The following is a 23,116-nucleotide window of genomic DNA, read 5'->3' as shown; positions in this document are numbered from 1 at the left end:
GGGATCTCAGTTCCCTGACCAGGGATTGAACCCAGGCCATGGCAGTGAAAGTGCTGTATCCTACCCACTAGACCACTAGGGAACTCCCTATCCCTCCATTTTCTTAGGAACTTTATCAATGAATACTATATCGCTTTCAGAAAAAATTCAGCTATATTTCTATATTTGTTTACCAGAAACCTGGAGACATGTATTGTTCAAATTAATTATAAAAGCCAAAAAAATTAATTATAAAAAGAAAAACAAATGATTAAATATATTAAGGACATATATAACTCAGTGTGAAAATAAGTATATACCCAAGATATTTAAAAATTATGATAGAAAGAACAGTCTCAAAGAATTTTTTTTCTTTCATCCTGTCTTTGCAATTCTCAGTTTGGCTTTGGTAGAAAATCAAATCTTACTTAATAGGTCTTTATGAACATCTGGTAGTGGGTAAGAGAGAAAGGCAGGTCTCTGGACTGAATTTTTGCTTCCTTTAAACAGAAAACTATTAAAGAAATTATACCTCCCCTATTTTTCTTATGCTTAAAAAAAGATAAAGCTAAAATTGAATCTGTGAATTATTGACCTTGCTTCTGTGTATCTGCACTCATTCAAACTCATTAACGTACTATATTCCTCCTGTATGTCTTCTCATCTATTTTTGCTCTTTCTTTTTTCTCAACTTACGAAATCAAGAAAAATCGTTAAGAGCTCAGACTCCTTTTTTTTTTTTTTAATTTTATTTATTTTTGGTTGCATTGGGTCTTTGTTGCTCTGCGCGGGCTTTCTCTAGTTGCGGTGAGCGGGGGCTACTCTTCGTTGAGGTGCCCGTGCTTCTCACTGCGGTGGCTTCTCTTGTTGCGGAGCACGGGCTCTAGGCGCGCGCACTTCAGTAGTTGTGGCACATGGGCTTAGTTGCTCCGCGGCATGTGGGATCTTTGCAGACCAGGGCTCGAACCCGTGTCCTCTGCATTGGCAGGCGGATTCTCATCCACTGCACCACCAGGGAAGTCCAGAGCTCAGACTCTTAAGGTTGGGGACAGACTCCTTGGGTTGAAATCCTCGCTCTGCCATTTTCCAAAGTCAATTTTTCCTATGCCTAATATGAATAACAATAATAATGACAACATCACTGACATTATTTATTATATGGCCCAGAGGGGTTAAGTAACTTGGCCAAGGTCACATAGCACTATCTACCTGGAAAAAGCCTCACCTTTATGGAAATACTATGCAGAGGCAAATTAATCCAGACCCTCCCATTCAAATCCGGGAAAGCAAAATTACATTCAACCCACCAGTGTTGACTGCATGTGTAGAAACAGGACAAGACTTCTGCCCTTTGGACCTTGATAGTCTCAAGAGGAGGTGAATGAGGAAACAGTCCAACTAGTTATGCATGAGAAATAGACATGCGAAAAAAGTTCGGGGAGCTTAGTTTTAAGCATGGATGTGGGGTGAGGGCCTGGAATGAATCAGGAAAAGCCACAAAGAGGAGGAATATTGGAAAGGCAGCCTTAAAACACACTCTTCAGAATCATCTTGAACCAACGGACTCTGCCAACGTCTGCTAACAATTTTTGTAGTAGCCCTTCCAAAGTGGATTGGTAAAGCTAGTCTGGTGTACATAAGGTGACCAGCTGTCCCTGTTTGCCTGGGACTGAAAGGTCTCCCAGGATGTGGGACTTTCAGTTTTGAAACTGAAGAGTCAAAGCAACCCTGGGCAAACTGGAAGAGTTAGTCGCTGCTGCAGAAGTAAACTATAACAATGCTTGCTAACATCTGTTGATTACCTGTAATGCATTAGATGCACACTGTTCTAGGAATTTTCCACGTTTGCTCATTTAATTCTCCCAATAACCTCACCCCCATTTGAATACTATCATTAGCTCCATTATGTAATGAAGGAAATCAAGGCACACAAATTCTCAAGGTCATGCTTCCGGGAAGTGTTGGGACCAAACCCAGACATTGTCCTGCTAGGGTTGACCTTTTTCACCATTGTTCTATCCTGGGCAAACATCAAAATAGCCAGCTTGGGGCGTCCCTGGTGGCGCAGTGGTTGAGAGTCCGCCTGCCGATGCAGGGGACGCGGGTTCGTGCCCTGGACCGGGAAGATCCCACATGCCGCGGAGCAGCTAGGCTGGTGAGCCATGGCCGCTGAGCCTGCGCGTCTGGAGCCTGTGCTCCACAACGGGAGAGGCCACAACAGTGAGAAGCCCGCGTACCACCAAAAAAAAAAAAAAAAAAACCGCCAGCTGCTGAGGATCTTGGATCCCCCAGGAAAATGGGAAGGGTCAGACCTGAGAACCAAAGCATTAAAAATGTCTTTTAGTTTGATCCCAGCATTTCTAGACTCCCAAATCCGTGACTCTCTAGGACAAAATTCCTCCTGCATTGGATGAAGTTCTAGGTCCTTAGGACAGTTTGCAATGGGTTCTTACTTGTTCCTAGGCAACTATGGTTTAAATGGGACTCAATTTCAACACTGTTTAGCTAATATTTTTATCTCTTTTAAAAAATAATTATCATTAGTTGAGAATGTACTATGCACCTGGCATTGTTCTGAGCACCTTGCCTATATCAAATCATTTAATCCTTATTTCTTGTATTAGTCGTATACATGCCTGCAGAAGAAGAGAAATTTGAAAGTTAGCTTTTCATCCTCTTTCAAAATTGGTGATGGCTAGTTGGATAAAATAAGTCCATGGGGAATGGAACATATATTGATGCTTCAATGAGTATTTCTCCTAGTATATAAGTGATTTTGTTTTCTCACAACTAATCACTGCTTTTGCAATATTCTGATTTATAACCTATTTGTGTCCCTTTTATACACAATTTCATTCTCCCAAAGGTCTTCTATGGAAGTGTTCTTGGTGATTTAGAAACGCGTGCTCTTTTTTTTTTTTTTTGAAACTCGTGATCTTGGTGTAAAGGAGCTTTGGAAATGTTGATTGTTTGCTTGTTCTTAAAGTTTTTATCAGGCAGTTTATATGCCCCCCGTGCTTTAGGGAAGAATGAGAAACCACCAGCATCTGTGGTCTTTGTTGAAAGATTGACTTAGAGCACTAATGCTCTGAGAATGGATTTGAATGGAAGGGGCATTTTTTCCTAAATCTCAACCATCCACCAGATCCTTGGATTTCTGTTGCCAGAATGCCCTTACTTTCAAATGGGATTTCCATTTCTCCTCAATTTTTATGTTGCCATAGGACAAACAGTCATAAAAATTCAGGTCCCCTGCCAAACAGCCCACTCAGAAACTTCATTTTTTTCCTCCTTCAAAACTTCTAAGGAGGGAGAAACCATAACTTTCCTTGGAAAATCAAGCCCAGTGAATCAAAAACCTTTATGGTAAGGGAAGGCAGTCACAGCTTGGATTCTGCCAGTAAATCTCATCAACAGTAAATTATATTTATAGCATTCTGTACACATCCTTGCCGAAAATGTACTGTCCTGTGTCCAGAGCAGTGCCTGGCAGCAACCAATAAATGCTTCTTTTTTAAAACTTTGTATTTTAAAATAATTTTAAACTTTAAAGAGCTTCAAGAATAGTACAGCTTCAGCAATTGTTAATGATTTGCTACATTTGCTTATCTCACTTTCTATTTTTTATCTATACATAAATTTTTAATGAATCAACAAACATCATGCTCTTTTATGTCTAAATAGTTCAGTATCTATGTCCTTTAAACAAGGACACTCTCTGATATAGCTGTGAAATAACAGAAAACATATATTGGTCTCTGCCCCCAGTTCCTGATACAGAGCCACTGAAACCTTTGTAAGTTCCTAAGTGATAAGAGAGGGCACTAGGCACATCTTTTGTTCTACTGAGGTGACTCTGGGTGGGCTCCCGGATGGCTCCTAGACGCAGGCTGGTCACGAGAAGGACCAAGCCGCGATTAGAAGCTTGGAATTTTCAGTCGCACTCTCCATCCTGCAGAAAGAGGAGAGGGATTAGAAACGAAGTTAACAATTGATCATGCCTACGGGAGGAAGCCTCCATAAAATCCCAACAGCGGGACTTCCCTGGTGGTCCAGTGGTTAAGAATCCGCCTTCCAAGGCAGGGTATGCAGGTTCGATCCCTGCGGGACCTAAGATCCCACATGCCGCAGGGCAACTAAGTCCATGTGCTGCAATTACTGAGCCGTGCCACAGCTAGAGAGAAGCCTGCACACCACAATGCAAGATCCCGTGTGCTGCAGCTAAGACCCAACACAGACAAAAATAAATAAATAATAAATATTTTTTTTAAAGTTAAAAAAAGAATCCCAATAGTGTGGGGTTTGGAGAGCTTCCACGTAGGTGAACTCATCCACACTGGGAGGGTGACGCACCCCAACTCCATGGGGCCAGTAGCTCCCACACTCAGGATCCTCCCGGAGCTTTGTTCTATGTTCTTCATTTGGCTGTTCATCTGTATCCATTATCATATCCTTTAATAAACTAATAAACACAAGTGTTTCCCTGAGTTCTATGAGCCACTCTTGCAAATTAATTGAACCCAAGGAGGGGGTCATTGGAACCTCCCATCTACAGCCAGTTGGTCAGAAGCACAGATGGTAAGCTGGGCTTGCAACTGGTGTCCGAAGTGAGTATGTCAGGTCAGGGCGTGGGGGGCAGTCTTGTGGAACTGAGCCCTTAACCTGTGGAATCTCATGTTATCTCCAGATAAACAGTTTCAGAATTGAGTTAAATTACAGGACACCCGGCTGGTGTCACAGAGAATTGCTTGGTGTGGGGAAAAAAATCTCTTGGTGACCAGAAGCATCAGAAGTGAAGTGTTTTGTGTGAGTAGTAAAGGAGACTCACAGGGAAGAAACACACAGGTGGAAAACTGAGTTTTTTCCTTTTTAATAACCATGGTGTAATTATAAGGTTTGGGAAATGTATTATAGCTAAAATACTCACCTAACATATTGTTTATATTAGAATTTCATCAATTGCCCCCAGAATATCCTTTACAGCAATTTTGAACCCCTCTTCCAGGATCCAATTCAAGATCACACATTGCACTTTGTGGTTGTCCTCTTTAGTCCCCTGTTAACTTAAAACAAAACGGCCAGTTATTTTACCAGCAAAATGAGTTTATTCAGGAACAACAAAGAATTGCAATTCTGGACATGCATCTGTGGTGAACCCACATACAAGTTAGGTAAAGCAAAGAAGGGGAAACTATTTTGTAGAGGAGAAGGGGAAGTTGGGAAGGGCTTTCATAAACAAAATGTTCACTGGAAGAAACTGGGAGTTAGAAGTATAGTGGCTTTTCATTGGCTGAGTTATGATAGTCTCTCATTGGCTGAGCTCTTGCCAGGCAACGAGAAAAATCTTTCTTCCTTCTGCTGGTGGTAGTAAAGTAGTCACTTCCTGACAGAGATGTAAGTTGTGTCTCTTCCTGTTGGAATCTGTATGGATGTGGAATGGTATGTGCAAGAGACGTCCCCCTTCTGGTCGCCTGACTCCATTTTAGTGAGAATTCTCTTTAGTTTTCATAGCTTTTATTTATTTATTTATTTATTTATTTATTTAAATTTATTTTATTTATTTAATTTGGCTGCCTTGGGTCTTCGTTGCTGTGTGCGGGCTTTCTCTAGCTGTGGCGAGCGGGGGCTACTCTTCATCGCAGTGCACACGTTTCTCATTGCGGTGGCTTCTCTTGTTGCGGAGCACGGGCTCTAGGCGCGCGGGCTTCAGTAGTTGTGGTACGCAGGCTCAGTAGCTGTGGCTTGCGGGCACAGTAGTTGTGGCGCACGGGCTTAGTTGCTCCGCGGCATGTGGGGTCTTCCTGGAGCAGGGCTCGAACCCGTGTCCCCTGCACTGGCAGGCGGATTCTTAACCACTGTGCCACCAGGGAAGTCCCCTTTCATAGCTTTTAAATCTGCAGAAATTCCTCAGCTTTTCTTTGTCCTTTATGGCATTGACATTTTGAAGGCCAATTGTTTCATAGACTGTCCCTTAATTTGGTTTCCTCACAATTAGATTCAGATCATGCACTTTGGGCAGAAATGTTACACATATTGTGTTCTCAGTGTGTCCTATCAGGATGCAAATGACCTCAGTTTTCTCCACTATTGGCAATATTAACAATACATGCTTCTTGAACTGAGTAGGTAAATTGAGGACACATAATCATATACATGGATTTTATAATTCTTTCTTATCCTCTATTTGTATTATTAAAAGCCAATCTGTTCTTCTAAATCTTACTCTGATGAATCCCATAGGTGGGATTTAGTCAGTGGCTGAGAGCACAGGCTTCAGTACCTGACACATTGGTTCAAATCCCTGATTCCACTTAGCAATTGTGACCTTGAACAAATTGACCCCTTAGTTTCCTCATTTGGAAACTGATCATAATGAGAGTGTCTGCAGTTTGTTCATCTGTAATGAGGATTCAAGGAAGCAGTAAATGTAATAAAGCACTTAGCTCTTGGCTTGGCACAAAATAAGCGCTCAAAAAAATTAGTGATTGTTATTATTTTAATTAACCCATACAATGGCAAGCAGAGACAGCTAGTTCCCCCTAAAAACTTCTTGACTTCTTTTGCCATTGGGAAGGGGCCATGTGATCAATTCTGGCCACAGGACTGTAGGTAAAAGTGCCATGTGCCACTTCTGGGCTGAGGACCTTACAAACTGGTGCTCTTCCCCTGCCACAGTGACCTTGAAGGCTGCATGTTCCAGATGGAGTAGCTACAAGGTGGAGATAGGCTGCCTATTTAAATTGGTGTGGGAAAAAAATCTCTTGGTGACCAGAAGAGTCCTAAGTGTTCTGTGTGAATAGTAAAGGAGACTCACAGGGAAGAAACACATAGGTGGAAAACTGAATTTAAATAAATAAGAAGTAAACCTTTTTGTCTTAAGCCATGGATATTATATTTTACTATAGTAGAATCTAACATTTCCTTGATTAATTTAAGTAGCATGTCCACATAATGTGTAAACAACGATTTGATAATTATGCAAAAGACTAAAATATACTCTTGATTCTATCTTTAATGACAGTTAACTCTGTTTTTACTGATACTCATTCAACAAATATTTCTTGAGCACTAACTGCATGCCTGATTGTCCTGGCAAGTGGCAAGCAAAACCAGGCAGAGCTCCTGTAATCATGAAGGTAATAGTCTAGTCAGGGAGACAGGCCTTAATCAAACAATGGCATAGGCAAATGCAGAAGTGTAACTAGTCTTAGGCTATGAAGAAGGGAGAGAACCACAGTGCTATGAGAGGCTGAAAGTGAGAAATAGATCTACCACTAGCAATGGGATCTTGGGAAACTTGGCTTAATAGCCTAGTAGTTTCCCTGTAAAATGGGTACATTGGCCTAGCTGATCCTGAAGGTCCCTTCCAGCTCTCATAGTCTATATTTTTGTGTGGATTCCTCTTTTTTCCTTGTTTGTGTGAGCATTTTTTAATTGAAAAAAAAAACTAATTTAGCAGAAACATTGGCTAGCACATGAGGCAATGTGACTTCTTTTCTTACTGCTAATTTAAATCCAGTAGTGTTAGTCAGCCTCCCTCAATGTTTTTGCTGAAACTTTGGAATAATGCTTACTAATTATCTTCAGGGGAACTTTGTGAGCTATGAGTAAGCAAGTTTCATTGAGTGACAAAGGCAGGAGGCTTACACCCATTTAGCAAAGATGACCCTCTCCTGGGGTAGAATTTGAAAAGCCCCTGAAGAAATCTGAGGGTGGGGGAAATATTTCCCCCTCTAGCTACCTGAATTCCCACATTATTTGTAACTTCAGAAAATCCTAGAACAACAATGAAAGTTTTTACTTGGGAACAACGCTGTTCTTTTTTTCTAATGCTTCAGTGTGAATGTCTTATGGTAGCTGGAAGTCACTGAGGGATAAGGAAGGGAAAGAACTCAGAAAGATCTGGAGCTTGAGGGACTTGGCCAGAAAATGCAGATGTGAGTCTGTGTGCAGAGGTCTTGTGCTCTAGGAAGGCCCTGGCTGCCAGGCTGAAGAGACCACCCACAATGAAGGATCCAGGGATAACAACTCTACCTCACAATGTTGCTAAGGGCCAACAATGAGTACCTGGCATGTTTATTACCAAAGAAGTTCACTACCTTGTACCAAGCACTATAATAATGTGCAATAGTGGTCTTATATAATCTAAAGAAAGAAACAAAGTATTTTAAGTCAGAAAAGTAAGGGGTATGATTTTTACCCCCTGTAATGACTGGAGGTCTTTGCTACGAGTTTCATAACACTTGTATACCCTAGATAGGTGTCAAAGAGGCAAACGACAAAAAAATTAGCACAAGCTTCAATTCATGTGACTTTGATTCCCACGTTGATGCCAGCGAAAAAGCCAATACATAACTGCAAAATAACTTTAAGAAAAATTACATGACTAAGCAAAGCTGGTATTAAAAGGCCAGTTCTTCTTTTTGTAAAGGACTCGAAACTTGCTAACATAATAGGAGCAGTTTTCTCATGCCCATAGAACCATTTTCACATCCCACATCTTGCCAGTTTGGTATTTCCTTCCTTTATTGCTTAAAAGATTGTCAGACATTTTGAAAGGAGAGAAGTCAATTAAAATGCATTTAGACTGTTCTTTAAAAATGCTGATAGGACACGGCAAGTTTAAGATATCAGAAACAATAAAATATGAGGGTTTTTTTTTTTTTTTTGAGAAGGCAAGGAATTTTAATGTTCTGTATCCTTGAGGGAAAATGCTATATTTTGTTAAAAGTAAATATGTTTCTTTCATTCATTCAAGCAAAGTAATTTACTTTACTTCATATTATTGTTGAGTTGTCTCAAACATTATGTCCACATATAGCTTGTAAGTAACTCTTCCAAGGAAAAAAGAAAAAAACCCCCACATTTCTCCATGATGATACATATATCTAGGATTCTGAGGGGACTTTGGGGACCCAGTGATTTTCACAGCTTTTTCTTTTTTTTTTTTTTTTTTTTTTTTTTGTGGTATGCGGGCCTCCCTCTGTTGCGGCCTCTCCCGTTGCGGAGCACAGGCTCCGGACGCGCAGGCCCAGCGGCCATGGCTCACGGGCCCAGCCGCTCCGCGGCATGTGGGATCCTCCCAGACCGGGGCGCGAACCCGGTTCCCCTGCATCGGCAGGCGGACGCGCAACCACTGCGCCACCAGGGAAGCCCCAGCTTTTTCTTTTTTAATCAGTGGAACTAGTTTCTATGTTAAGACTCTCACGAGGAATGTCAATATATAAAACACATGAAAGTCGTCCTGGTGGGAGAGGGGACTGAGGACCCCAACCCAAACTCAATCCAGTATTCATTTCAAATAAACTTTGCTTCACTACTTTATCACCAGAGTCCATCAAAGTATCTGGCAGAAAGATCTGTTGAAGAAATATATTATGCTGCCTCAGTCAATATCAAATAGAGATCATCACTTACAATACATATTAGAACATTTATAAAAATAAATAAAACCTAAGTATCCATCAACAGATAAATGGATAAAAAAGTTGTGGTATACATAAATACAATGGAATACTACTCAGCCATAAAAAAGATGGAATTTTGTCACTTGCAGCAACATGGATGGATCGGAGGGCATTATGCTAAGTGAAATAGACAGAGAAAGACAAATACTGTCACTTATATCACTTATATGTGGAATCTAAAAAATACAATAAACTAGTGAATATTACAAAAAAGAAGCAGACTCACAGATATAGAGAACAAAGTAGTGGTTTCCAGTGGGGAGAGGGAAGAGGGGAGGGGCAACATAGGGCTAGGGGCTTAAGAGATACAAACTATTAGGTATAAAATAAGCTACAAGGATATATTGTACAACACGGGAAATATAGCCAATATTTTATAACTATAAATGGAGTATAACCTTTAAAAATTGTGAATCACTATATTGTACACCTGTAACTTATATAATATTGTACAGCAAGTATACGTCACTAAAAGAAAAAAATAAATTAAAAAATAAATAGTGTAATAATGGAACCTATTTAGAGTATTATTTTCAATAATAGTAATAGGCCAGGTAACAGCCTTAAGATACATTTTAGTACTTGGCAAAGCAAAGTGAATTCATTTTCATTTGAGAAGTATACTTTGAGTTGGAGGGACAGAAGACTTTAATATCAATTAATATCAGTCCCCTGTTTGAACATCCCAGACCCGCTTCTTTCCATCTGTGGTACTTAACCTCACTTTCCTCAGCTGTAAAGGAGAACAATAACATCAATTTTGATGTCCATTAATATAACCCCCTTTTTTCCATGCATACCAATAGGGTTCACATGAGGTTAAGGGGACTCTATAGCAGTGCCTCATCGTGTGTGCTTAGGGCATGGGAGGTAGGGAGAGGGTGGGATGACTCATCTTGAGCCAATGAATAGAGAGTCATTAAATGGATTGATACCCAACTGGGAATATTTGGACTTTAGCTGGAGAGGGGCTACCAGTTTGCATGAAAGATTCAGGAGCTTCCTAAAAAGGCTCTTATTCCAAGGGAATTAGTTACTGGAGGAGAGAGCCAATTTCGAGTGTTGTGTGTTGTTTATCACTCAGATTTGAAGAACTTGTGCATCGTGTCAAAACCAAGAACTGGACAAGCTGTTTGGACACAAAAGTTTTAGTAGGACACGGTAGGGGAAGGAATGTCCTGGTGTTCTCTGTAGTGCAGTGATAGTGTTACCGAATCAGGTCTGGCTGCTCGCTGCTCAAAAATCAATACAGAGAGAGAGAGACAAATGTAGGCAGAAAGGAAAGTTGCTTTTAAGCAGAATGCTGGCAATCTGGAGAGATGGTGGACTCAGTGTTCCCCAAAAACCATTTCCAAAGATTCTGCTCAGCCATGAAAGTTTTTAAAGGGAAAAAGGGAAGTAATCTCAGTTAATCATTGAGATAGGGGGTCAGAGTCGTCGCCATCCCCCACTGTGTGCAGGCTTGTGTGCGGGCTTGTCAACTTGTGATTTTTCTTTAGATGCTATCTTGTTCACACAGTTTGTTTATGAGGTTACTGAAGGGGGAGCTAGGGAAGAGATCTGGTCAACTGTTAATCACTTGTTCTCCATTTCTACTTCTTTGATCTACAGAAAGAATCAACAGATTAAGCAAGGTATTGTGCGGATGAAAGATCTGAAAGGTGTGCTAGGGCTGGAGATGAGTAGAGCATAGCATGCCTGGTTTAAGGTTAGTGACAACACAAAACGGCCTCCTGCATCTCTTCCTGCCAAAAGCTGCTTACACTAGCACACTAGCACTGACCTCCCTGTGTGATGGCACCAAAATGTCCACCTGTAGCTGTCCCCATTACTTGGAGGCTGAGATGACATATCTGTGGGCTTTGTAGGGGGGCTAAGGGTCTTCTAGTCACATCTAGAAGACAGAACCTAAGAAACGCTCTTTATTAGTGTTAATCAATTTCCACCTTTGCGTTTCACTTTCTTCCCCCATGCCTCCCCAGCAGAACATTTTGCCAATGTTAAAAAGAATGAGGTAAATCTATGTGTATTGATACAGAATATTCGCTAAGATATATTATTGTTAATTGTAAAAACATACAGAACAATGTAAATATTATACGTCCATTGATAATAAAGGAATTATACATATATATGCATGGACAACATTGGAAGGATACACAAGGCCATTTATAGTGATTAATTCTGAGAAGGTGACTGGGTGTGGAAATCTGGGGCAAGAGAGACTTTTCATTATTTACTCTTTTGTATTATTTGAATTTCTTTTTTTGGACATATCTACATATATATATTATTACATATCACATATATGTAACTTTTTAAAAACTATGCATTGCAAAAAATAAAACTTAAATTGAAAATGACTAAGTTAGTCTGAACTTTCTCATATTGACTATTACTATCTATCCCAAATAAAAAGGACATACCATTTAGAAAATATGTAAATATTTTTAGTTTTCATATATATGAGAAATATTTTCATATATATGAAATATATATATATTATATATATGAGAAATATTTTCATATATATGAAATATATATATATTAATAAGGAAGTTCCTTATTTGGGGTAGGCTGCTTTCTTTCCCAGAAGCAGAACACAGCAATAGTGCTTAAGAGGTCTGGTTCTGATGTCAAACAACTTGGGATCCAATCTTAGCTCTGCCAACTTACTAGCTATATGTCTTGGGTAACTTAAGCTGTCTAAGCTTCAATTTCATTGCCTTTAAAATGTGGGAGAATAATAGTATCTACTTTTTAGGGTTATTTATGAAGAGTGAATGAAGTAGCGCAGTTGAAGCGATTACCATACTGGCTGACCCACGGTAAGCACTTGATAAATATTATTAGAAAATGCATATGATGAAAATAAAGGGCACACAACAGTGAGGATTCGTGGGAAGCCAATATTTGTTTTCCTTTTTGAAAAATGTGGACAGCCAGTGACAAATATGGATAATAAAACACATTTAGAGACGTTCCGTTTGTATAATTAACAATCTAGTAATTTCCAATCACTGGTTGAAGTTTAGGTCTCTCAGTGATGGCAGACCTTTGAGAGTTGAATGGGGTGTGGATAAAATGGCAGAGTTTCCCAGTCAGTTTAGAAGAGACTGTTACCTATGTTATCTACTTGTCTTTCTGGATGCTCTTACTGTTCTTAGTTTCCCCATGTGTCACTTAACAAGGTGGAAAGAACCATGGACTGAAGAGAAAGAAAATAATTTAAGCCTGACTCTATAACTAATGAGCTGGGTGACCTCAGGGCCATATTGCCCCTACCTGCAAAATAGGGAGACTGGCCCAGATGATCACCGAGTTTCTTCCAGATCTAACAATTCTACAAAAATGCCATGCCTGCTTAGTCCTTCTGGTCTCTACTGAGTCTATATCCTGTGTTGCTCCATTCTGATGAACTCAGATTGCGAGGTGACAAGCGAGCTTTGCAAAGCCTGAGCAAAAAATAACCTCCTCCATAAATATTTTATCAGAAGCTAGAGAGCTAAATAAAATAAAAGATAATTAAAAGTCAGTATTAATGTCTGTATTCTGAGAATTTCACTTTGTTATTCATTTTGTGAACAGAAGTTTCCATCAGAGGCGGCTAAACTAAATTAAGAATGATAATCCTTTGGAGTGTAAATAAAAGAAACAGATTTAAATTACTAAAATTTACTAAGAATAAGATTCATTTTGCTTTATGTCTCCCATTCAATTGATACAGTACTTTTAATAGGTGTACTCATTTAGCTCATATTTTCCAGCATTTTGCAGAAATGTTATACCTTATGTATAACAACTATTAAAGTGCTTTACATTTGTGGAGCTGGTGTTTCATAGTTTACCAAGAGATTTTGTAGTTTAATAATTTACAACCGAAAGGTCTATCTGGTCAGGAATCTGATAATATACAATATAGCTCTTTTCTCTTGTTAAAATGATAAATTGATATTTGAGTTAGAGTTATTTTATAAAGCAAATATTGCAAGTTGGTAAAAAAAATAAAAAACTGTTCAATAGAAATGCAAAATAGGGTGGTATGTTCTGGAATGCTTCTAACTTTCTTCCCACAATAGTGAGTCAGGCAATATTCAAAGAACTTCCTTATTTTAACTTTAAAATTTAAAACAACTTCTCTATATCAATAATAAAGATTCTTTGTTTTTCACCAGGCAGGGAGGTCACTTCAATATTTGATATGCAACATGGTGTTTGGTATAAAGTGTGTTGTTTAACCAGGCTATTGAAATCGCGCTATAATACCAATTCATATGCTATAGGACCAACCTTGTATTCTCTACAATGCCAAAGTTCTCATTCAAACTATATTATTTGGTTTTGGAAGTTGGGACAGAAACAGCAGTAGCAAATTTCATTGTTTCAGATACTGAAGAGAAAATTTTGAATTTTAATATAAACTCATTTTAGGTATTTTAATAGCATTAATTTTTGAATAGATTGTTGTTTAGATTGGACTGCCTCATTTGAGTAGACTGGGGAAATTCCATATTGCCTCTTTCCTCCATGTTCTGGAAAACGACAGTATAGAACAGTAAAGCATTTGCTTTCTCTTTGGAATAATAATGCTGAAGCGAGTCATTTATTTATTCAACAACAATTTATTGAGTATTTACTATTGTGCTAAGCCTCACAGGAAAGAAAAAGAAGTATATAACTGGGTACCTGCGTATACACAATGATAACCAATAATTGTAGATGGGTCAAACTCTAAGCACCAACAGTGGATACTTTAATAGAGTAAAAAAAAAAAAAAAAAATTCTGGAGTAGGAGCACTAGAATAGCCAGGGAAGGCTTTGCCCGGGAGAGAAAGAGCCTGAAAAGATGGGTTGTATTCGAATAGGGGGAAATAAATGGAGAAGACATCCCAGGGAGGAGAAGCCATATATAAAACATTATAGTATTAGTCAGGCAGAAGGCATGTCCTGAAGATAATATTGAAGAAATAGGTCACAGAGCATAGAACTCTTTAATTACTGAAGGGGTCTGTGGACAAGTAGCATTAGCATCCCCTGGGAACTTGTAGATATGCAGAACCAGAAACTAATTCCACATATTCAAGGTCTTTGGGTGCTTTGAAGATTGGATGTCTTCCCCGATGAAAATGCAAACTTCACTCTAGAACCAAAATCTAGACATTCCTGGAAACAGTGAGTTTTCCCCCCAATTCCATAATGTTTGCCTAATCTGGAGAGAGTAGGTAGGTGGATATGATTGTGGAAGTATTTGATTGCTGAGTTAAGTAGCTCAGGCCTCATCCACTCATGAGTTCAATAAACATTTATTGAACTCCATTGTGGTAGCACTGGGGATACAGAGAAAAATAAGCCATCCTTAAGCCCTGCCCTTAAGGAGCTCACAATCTTATGGAAAAGTAAGTAACCAACAATTATAAATATCTTTGTGCAGATGAGTTTTAAAGTGTTATTATTGAGAAACAAACATGATTTATTCTGTTAACATTTATTGAATATTTAGTACATGCAAAATGGTGGTGTTCAAGGGTATTTGGGGTTGGGGAGAAGCAGAGATGGATCAGTTAAGTGGCTACTATCTAAGAGTAGGAAGTAAAGGAAGAATAAATAGCGTTTGGTCACTGTGAATTCAATGGAAGGCCAGAGAAAGAAGCAAGTCTGCATTAACCCATAAGTGGTAAGGTAAAGTAGAATTTGGATCACTGAGCAGAGAAATAGGGAAGTTGAGAGAGTGAACCATATTTGGGGGGTTTTGTTTGTTTTACTTTTTAGTTGGGGGAGAGATATGTTCAATTTTAGATATGTGGACCTTGAATGCACGTTCATAGAGAACCCTCTAGTAAGGAGGAGGAGGTTCAGGACTGGAGCTTAAGAGAAAAGCAGAGCTGAAGCAATGATTGATCAGATGCTTTTTCCTCCTAACAACACATTTGAATCACTGGAAAGTAAACAGGATTGATTGTGCAGCTTGAAGCTGTCCGTTGATGGTTAATTACATTTTTTTTTCATTTTGTTTATTTTTAAATAAAGCTCCAAACCTTTGCTTTCTTAGCTGCGAACAACACAAGCAAGTTTAGTGATCTCAATCATGACTATTATGTTCACTAATATGACTTTATTTCCTTTTCCTGTTAGTGCAACAGTAACAACAAAAAATGACAATAACTAAGTTTTTTTTTTTTTTTTAATTCCATTTTCAAAGTCCTACTCTAGTACATTTTGTCTGTGCATTCATTTTTTAAATGTATTGGCTGGGACCTCCCTGGTGGCACAGTGGTTAAGAATCCACCTGCCAATGCAGGGGACACGGGTTCGAGCCCTGGTCCAGGAAGGTCCCACATGCCGCGAAGCAACTAAGCCCGTGTGCCACAACTACTGAGCCTGCGCTCTAGAGCCCGCGAGCCACAATTACTGAAGCCCGTGCTTCAGAAGCCCTAGCCCGTGCCCCACAACAACAGAAGCCACCGCAACGAGAAGCCCACGCACCACAACGAAGAGTAGCCCCCGCTTGCCGCAGCTAGAGAAAGCCCGCGCAGCAACGAAGACCCAACGCAGACATAAATAAATAAATAAACAAACAAATAAATAAATGTATTGGTTAACTTCAAAAACCACAGCTATCTTGTATCATACAAAATTTGAACAACTGTATAAATGGTTATTATAGTCAATGCATAGCTGAGTGGTTTAAATTCCTCAAAAGTTAATTGTGTGATTTAATTTTAACATGCAGATTTTGTGCTATATTTACCTATTACGCTCTTGCTCTCCCCCAGCTCCTGGCAAGATTTACTGACTATTCAAACTACCAGCTTCTGTAAGCTCCTCTATCTGGCATATCCACGTGTGGCATTATCTCTCACCTGGTAGGGACTGGATGAATCTTGCTGTGGTAGACTTGGTGGATGGGAGTGTCCAGGGGTGATACCTGGGCACTAATGCCATTTCTCAGTGGTAGATCTCTCCTACATATCTGCGGTGTTGGCTCAGTTTATATAACAGAGCTTCTATGTCAGTCTCCAGAGACCCTTGCAATCTAGACAAATACATTCACTTTCTAGGAGAGAAAAGAGAGACTCCACAAGAGAAAATTCAGAGTTATGGTTGATGGTATGGGCTTTGGCGTTAGACTAGGGCTCAAATCCAGGCTCTGTCACTTTTAACCAGATGACCTTGGGTAAGTAGAAACAAATAAGCAAAAAAAGCCAACTAGTTTACTTTTATTAAAGGAGTAATCCATGGTATAAAATTCAAACAGTACAAAGGGTATACAAGAAAAAGTGTCTCCCTGCACTTCAGATCTGCAGTCTACTCTGCAGAGTAACCATTCCTAAGGGTTTCTTGTACAAACGTTCAGAATTTCATGCATATGCATAGCATAATACAAATGCAGCCGTGTAAACGTGCAAGCATATCTATGTCAATTCCTGCAAGTGAAATTTTTGTCAGGGGTATATGCATTTAAAATTTTGTATGTAGATGCTGCCTAATGGTCATCCAAAAGATTGCACAGTGGATGAGAGTGACAATTTTCCCACGTGCCACTTCTTAAAAAATTTACCAGTTAGATAGGTGGAAATGTCATCCCAATGTGGTTTCTTCAAATGTTTTTAAAAATATAACACATAGACAGAAAAACACAAAATATAAATGTACTAGTCAATGAATTATCAAAGAAGCAAACAAGTCAGGTCAAGAAACAGAATATCAGAACATTCCAGAAACTTTCCTCATGCTTCCTCCTACCCACTTTCTCCTTTCCAAAAATTAACATTATAGTTCAGTTTTGCCTGATTTTGAACTTATATGCACGGAATCATACATAGTATGCTTTCTTTGGTGTCTGCTTCTTTTGTTCAATTATATGTTTATGATATTTCTCCAGTATACAACTGTAGTTCTTTCATTTGCCTTGTTATATAGATGTCCATCATGTAAATACATTGCAATTTATGAATCCATTCTACTATTTACAGATATTTGGGTTGTTTACAGTTTTTTATTTTTATGAATAATGCTATGTAAATATTTTTATACGTCTCTTGGTACACATGTGCATGCATTTCTGTTACGTCTATACCTAGGAGTATGGCACTGCCATAGCCATGTCAAGATCAGTCTAGCTTTTGTGAGGATGAAAGACCACATGGAGAGAGAGGCCAACCAAGTCAGCCAATGTACCAGCTGAATATAGCTGTGTGAATAACCTCCAGCAAGATCAGAAAAAGAACTGCCTGGCCAATCCATATGATTGTGATAAATAATAATTACTGCTGGTTTAAGTCCCTATATTTTGAAGCAGTTTGTTACACAGCAATAAACAACTGACATATAGAAACTGGTACTAGAGATGGGGTACATAGAAATTTAAAATACATGGCATTGACTCTGGAACCATACTGTGGGTGGAGACTGGGAAAATGAAGAGGCTGTTAGAGCTGAAGGACTGGCAAAAATCTGTTAGGGTAAACAGTTGTGGAACAGTGGATAAAAATGTTGCCTGTAGTAACTTGAAATATAGATAATATAGTCAATGAACTTGCCTAGCTGGCTGAGATATTTCCAGGCAGAATACTGAGTGTCATTTGGCTTCTTAGAGCTGAGTATAAGCTATGGGAAGAGAGAAAGACACTAGAGAACTGTTCAGTTTGTAAGAAGAATTTGGAAGAGATACAGAGAGCCCAGGCTTCCTGGGTTAGAAAATAAAACGGTTCCTTATCCCAGGTTTCTCCAGCTGGCAAGAATTTCAAAATAAGAAATGCACCCACCTTTCTATAATGATTTGAGAGGAAATAAAGCAATGAGAGAGAAACTCTCACTTCTGGTATAATAACTTCGATAGAGAGACAAGCCAGTCATGCCCTCAGGAAAAAGAGGAAGGTGGGAGGAAGGGGTTGGGTTGGTCAAGAGGGTGGCCTATAAAAGATCTGAGACCACAGACATTGGGCTACTGTGGCGTGTGTTATGTCCTCCCTAGTGAATGAGGTCCTGCTTCCTCAGCTCTCCAGCGCAGAAGACAATCACAGCAAGACATAGTTTAGGAAGAGCCATTAATACTGTACTTAATGCCAGCCACATCCACCCCAAGGGGACAAATACTGGTATTAGAAAATAACTGAATACCTAGTGTGTCCAGCTACTATAACTTCCCCCTCCTGCAGCCTTATTCATGCATATGGTGCATATGAAAGCAAATATGATCCTCCAGTGGACACTGTTCCCGTAGCCACAGCTGACTGGTCCAAGTGTGGGCACCTGATTACAAAGAATTTAGTGAGTGGGTGCAAATGGTAGGGATAATTATGAAACAAGAGTGGCTATGAAGTATGGCCATGAACTGATGATTATTACAGATGGGTGTTAGGTACATGGGTGTTCATTGTTAACTATTCTCTCAAAAGAATATTATGAAAATTTGAAATTGTATATCAAACGAGAATACGATGGAAGTGCTGACTAAGGGTTAAGAACCCTTAGTCTCAAAAAAGCTCAAAATATTCAGGAATTAGTTTAACCAAAGGTACAAGACCTGTACACTGAAAACTACAAAATGTTGAAAACAAGTAAAGATGACCATAATAAATGGAAAAACATCCCACATTCATGAATGGGAAGACTCACTATTACAATGGCAATACTCCTCAAATTAATCTATGGAGTCAGTACAATCCTTATCAAAATTCCAACTGCCTTTCTTTGCATAAACAAACAAGCTGATCCTAAAATTCAATATGGAAATGCAAGGGATCCAGAATAGCCAAGACAATTTTAAAAAAATAAATTTATTTATTTATTTATTTTAATTTTGGCTGCGTTGAGTCTCCGTTGCTGCATGTGGGCTTTCTCTAGTTGTGGAGATACCATATGACCCAGCGATTCCACTCCTAGGTATATAACTAAGAGAACTGAAGACATGTATTTCCACAAAAACATGTACACAAATGTTTGTAGCATCATTATTCAAATAGCCAAAAAATGGGAACTCAAATATCAACTGATGAATGGATAAACAAAACATGGTATATCCATACAACAGAATGTTACTTAGCTGTAAAAAGGAATGAAGTATTTCATACATGCCACAGCATGGATTAACCTTGAAAACATTATGGTAGGTGAAATAAGCTAGACACTAAAGGACAAATAGTGTATGATTTCACTTATATGAAATATCTAAAATAGGCAAATTCATAGCTACAGAAAGGTTATCAGCAGCTAGGAGGGGAGCAGTAGGGAGTTATTGTTTAATGGGTATAGAGTTTCTGTTTGGGGTGATGAAAACATTCTGGAATTAGACAGTGGTGACTGTTGCAAACCTGTGGATATACTAAAAACCACTGAATTGTACACTTAAAAATGATATTATTGTATGCGAATTATTTCTTAATTAAAAAAAGACCCCTTAGTCTAAAGAGAAATCCTTTGACGACAAAAGTACATGTTATTGAAAGGAAACATCTGAAATACAATACATAATTTGTGAAAATCACACACCTCGTAGTGAGAGAGTAGCATTGACATATATACACTACCAAATGTAAAATAGATAGCTAGTGGGAAGCAGCCACATAGCATAGCACACGGAGATAAGCTCTGTGCTCTGTGTCCACCTAGAGGGGTGGGATAGGGAGGGGCGGAGGGACATACAAGAGGGAGGGGATATATGTATGCATATGGCTGATTCACTTTGTTGTACAGCAGAAACTAAAACAACATTGTAAGGCAATTACACTCCAATAAAGATGTATAAAAAAAGAAAAATCACACACCTAGTTATGATTTCAAAACATTCCTTAGTTTAAAAGACAATTATAAATACACAGCATTAAGTCCTTCTAAAGCTTATATTTATTATACTTATATATTTATACTTATTATATTTCATAGGTTTCTGCTTCATGGAATAAAATCTGAGCAAAAGAAAGTAACTTCCACTAGGTAACGTAACGCACAGAAATATTTAAGTTTCTAACTTACGAAACTACAGTATGGTCATGTGTTTGCAAATCAATTTACCAAATGTATAGATCACGGCTCAGTTACAGAAGGCATCATAATGCCTTCTGTAACTGAGTAACTACTCCAGGCCTGGAAGTCAAATGATCAGAGTTGCTGTCCTGGCTCTATCACTTAGCTCGTTTCTACTTCTTCATGTGCAATTGAGATGTTTGGAACTGAGGTTCCTTCCAGCTTTAAAATTTTAAACTTATTTGATCATATTGTGGCTTTATAGTCAAAAGAATTTTGAAATTGTTTTACTTGCTTGGACTGCATTTAAACATTCACGTTTTAAAATTTAATAAATTATTACTGGACCGTAAGATTTGAAAAGGATTAAATTGTCTACTCCACTTTTAATCAATTAGACCAACTGATCTCATTCTGCTGAGAATTAGCCTGAAGCAATACCACCATCTGGTGGTTTCTCTTCAAATATAACAACTTTTTGAAGAAGAGAGCTTGGCCTCTCCTATCAAAGAGGACAGGTGGTTCAGATATGCCTAGTTTAGGAAACCAGTTTAATAATATTGCATAATATATGTTTAAGTTAACTGATGTTTATGTTATTGGCCTTAAAAACGTATAATTCAACACATTCTCTCAAATATTTGTTTAGTGCCCAAGTACAAGAACAAAACAGTGAACAAAATAAACAAAAATACTTGCCTTCATAGATGTTACATTCTAGTGAGAGGCAGTAGACAATAAATAAGCATAACAATAAGTAAATTATGTTTAGTGGTAACTTCTACTAAAAAATCAGGATAAGGGGGATGTAGAGTAGGTTGCAATTTTAAATATTAATAACATTTGAGCAAAGACTTTAAAGAGGTGAGGTCAATTCCAAATGCTTGTCTGAAGAATAAAATTCCACAGACTTATAAACTAAATGTTTATTTAATTCTAGCACGCTGCTATACTTCTGTTTCCTCAAACATTTCTTTTTAGTAAGCAGGAACTGTAAAACCAGGTCATTAGTAAGAGGAATGACTGCATATTAAAAAATGATGTTGCCCTCAAGATACATACCTTTCCTATAGAGTAATGACTGCCTTTAGCTAGCATCGGAGAAGGTACAGGTAGAAGAAAGGAGGGAGGGACGCTAACGCTGACCCTGCAGGCCACTGCGACGCCAAAAATCTCGTTGGCGGCCTCAGTGTAAGGCGGCTCCGCATTGGTGGCGCGGGGCTCTTCCTATTATTATAAGGTAGCCCTCTTTCCTAGTCGAAGGAAGGAGCCAGGGGAAAATCGGGTCAACGCCCGCAAGGCGCTTCAGGACCAGCAATTTCTACGATGCCGCAAGCTGCGACCGCTTCCAGTCAGGCTGCCGCATCGAGGCCCGACGCGCATTCCTGGTTGGCGGATTCACCACTTCTTGGTGTCAGAATTTAAAATGAAAAAATCGAACTTCCCTGTTTCGGAAGCCTTTCCTATCCAAGAAAACAGAAGCAGGGGAGACTTGGAGTCCTTGAATTTTTTTTTTTTTTTTTTTTCCCTTGCGGCTTCCGCAGTATCTACACCCTGCGCGCCGGGGACTTGCGTCGAAAGTGACGGCGCGGACGCTCAGGCCGCCGTTCCCGGCGCGCAGTCGCGGCGGCCTCGCTCCCGCCCCCGCCGGGAGGTCCGACGTGGAAGTTGCTGGCTGACCAGGCTTCCAAGGAAACCCCCTGGGAGCCGGAGGCCGAGCCGGAGCCGGAGCCGGAGCCGGAGCGCAGGCCTAGGCGAGGGGAGGTGGCGGCGCCGAGGCTCGATTAGGAGTCGCTGCCGAGGCCGGGCCCAGTCTCTACCGGTCGACGAGGGAGGACAGGCAGTTCATCATGGGTGAGGGAACTGAGAAGGGAGCGTGGGCGCGCTGAGAGGCCGAGGCCGAGGGCTGGGGTCGGGAGGAGGAGGAGAGGGGCCGGCCTTGAAAGCCCAGAGTAGCCAGCGTCTTAGGGCGCTGACTGCTGAGGACGTAACTCACCTTAGCTCTTCACCTGTGTGCGTGGACCCTGCCTCGAACCTTCGCCCCCGTCTTATCCCGTTCTCCTTTCTCCCGGCGGGGTCAGAGGTGAGGGCCGCGCGTGTCGGTGAACTTTTCCCTCATCCCCTCGGACCCAGCGCCACTTGATGGATGGAGCTGGTCTTGCGAAGCTTGGCAGCGTGTCAGTCGCAGGTTCGCTCAGGTTTCTTGGGTGAAGGATGAGCTTCTGGATTCTCTCTCACTGGTCGCTGGGACTGCGTCAGTTTAAACTCCAAAACAAGATGGTGCTCGTAATGTTTTATGGCCAACTTGGCATTTGTCGGCTTACCTGTAGCTTTTCCTGTAGATAAGGTGGAGGAGGAAATGGGCAGGGAGTGTATTACTGGTCAGCGATGACATTTTAATTTCAATTTTTGGAGTGCTAATTGACGGAACTACATTGTCATCACAAGCATCAGGTAGAACTTCCCTCCCGCTAGAGCCCAAATGAAGGTGCAAATTTCTTAACTTGTTTACACCCTCCAAATGATGCAAATTCTTTGCGTTATTTAAATACCTCAGCGATTTTCTGGGGAGTTTACTTCTTGGTCTGGAACGTCAGAAGCGCTTTCTTGTCTTTTTGCATAACCCCTTCAGTTTTTTTTTTTTTTTTTTTTGGGTACGCGGGCCTCTCACTGTTGTGGCCCCTCCCGTTGCGGAGCACAGGCTC

The 23,116-nt window shown here is 39.9% G+C and overlaps 1 protein-coding gene and 1 long non-coding RNA gene across 3 annotated transcripts in view; one reads left to right on the top strand and one right to left on the bottom strand.

The window, feature by feature from the left end:
• Positions 1–372: 372 nt before the first annotated feature.
• On the bottom strand, positions 373–21,904 carry LOC114486425 (uncharacterized). Of its 2 annotated transcripts, none has more exons than XR_003680118.2 (3): positions 21,474–21,904; positions 4,907–5,042; positions 373–1,087 (listed from the first exon to the last, which is right to left on the bottom strand). It is a non-coding gene; the product is annotated as an uncharacterized lncRNA (long non-coding RNA). The 2 variants fall into 2 exon arrangements; XR_003680117.2 differs by lacking the exon at positions 373–1,087 and adding an exon at positions 3,899–3,931.
• Positions 21,905–22,029: 125 nt separating this feature from the next.
• The window catches only part of ARL1 (ARF like GTPase 1), a 10,865-nt gene continuing 9,778 nt past the window's right edge, over positions 22,030–23,116 (top strand). Inside the window, exon 1 of the mRNA XM_007117718.3 lies at positions 22,030–22,265. Within this exon, the coding sequence (XP_007117780.1) occupies positions 22,262–22,265 (4 nt within the window). The 5' untranslated portion in view covers positions 22,030–22,261. The remainder of the gene's footprint in view (positions 22,266–23,116) is intronic.

Source organism: Physeter macrocephalus, chromosome 6 (assembly GCF_002837175.3).
Source record: "Physeter macrocephalus isolate SW-GA chromosome 6, ASM283717v5, whole genome shotgun sequence".
Classification (NCBI taxonomy): domain Eukaryota; kingdom Metazoa; phylum Chordata; class Mammalia; order Artiodactyla; family Physeteridae; genus Physeter; species Physeter macrocephalus.
Note: the sequence above shows the minus strand (reverse complement) of the source record. Positions and strands in the feature narration are given on the sequence as shown.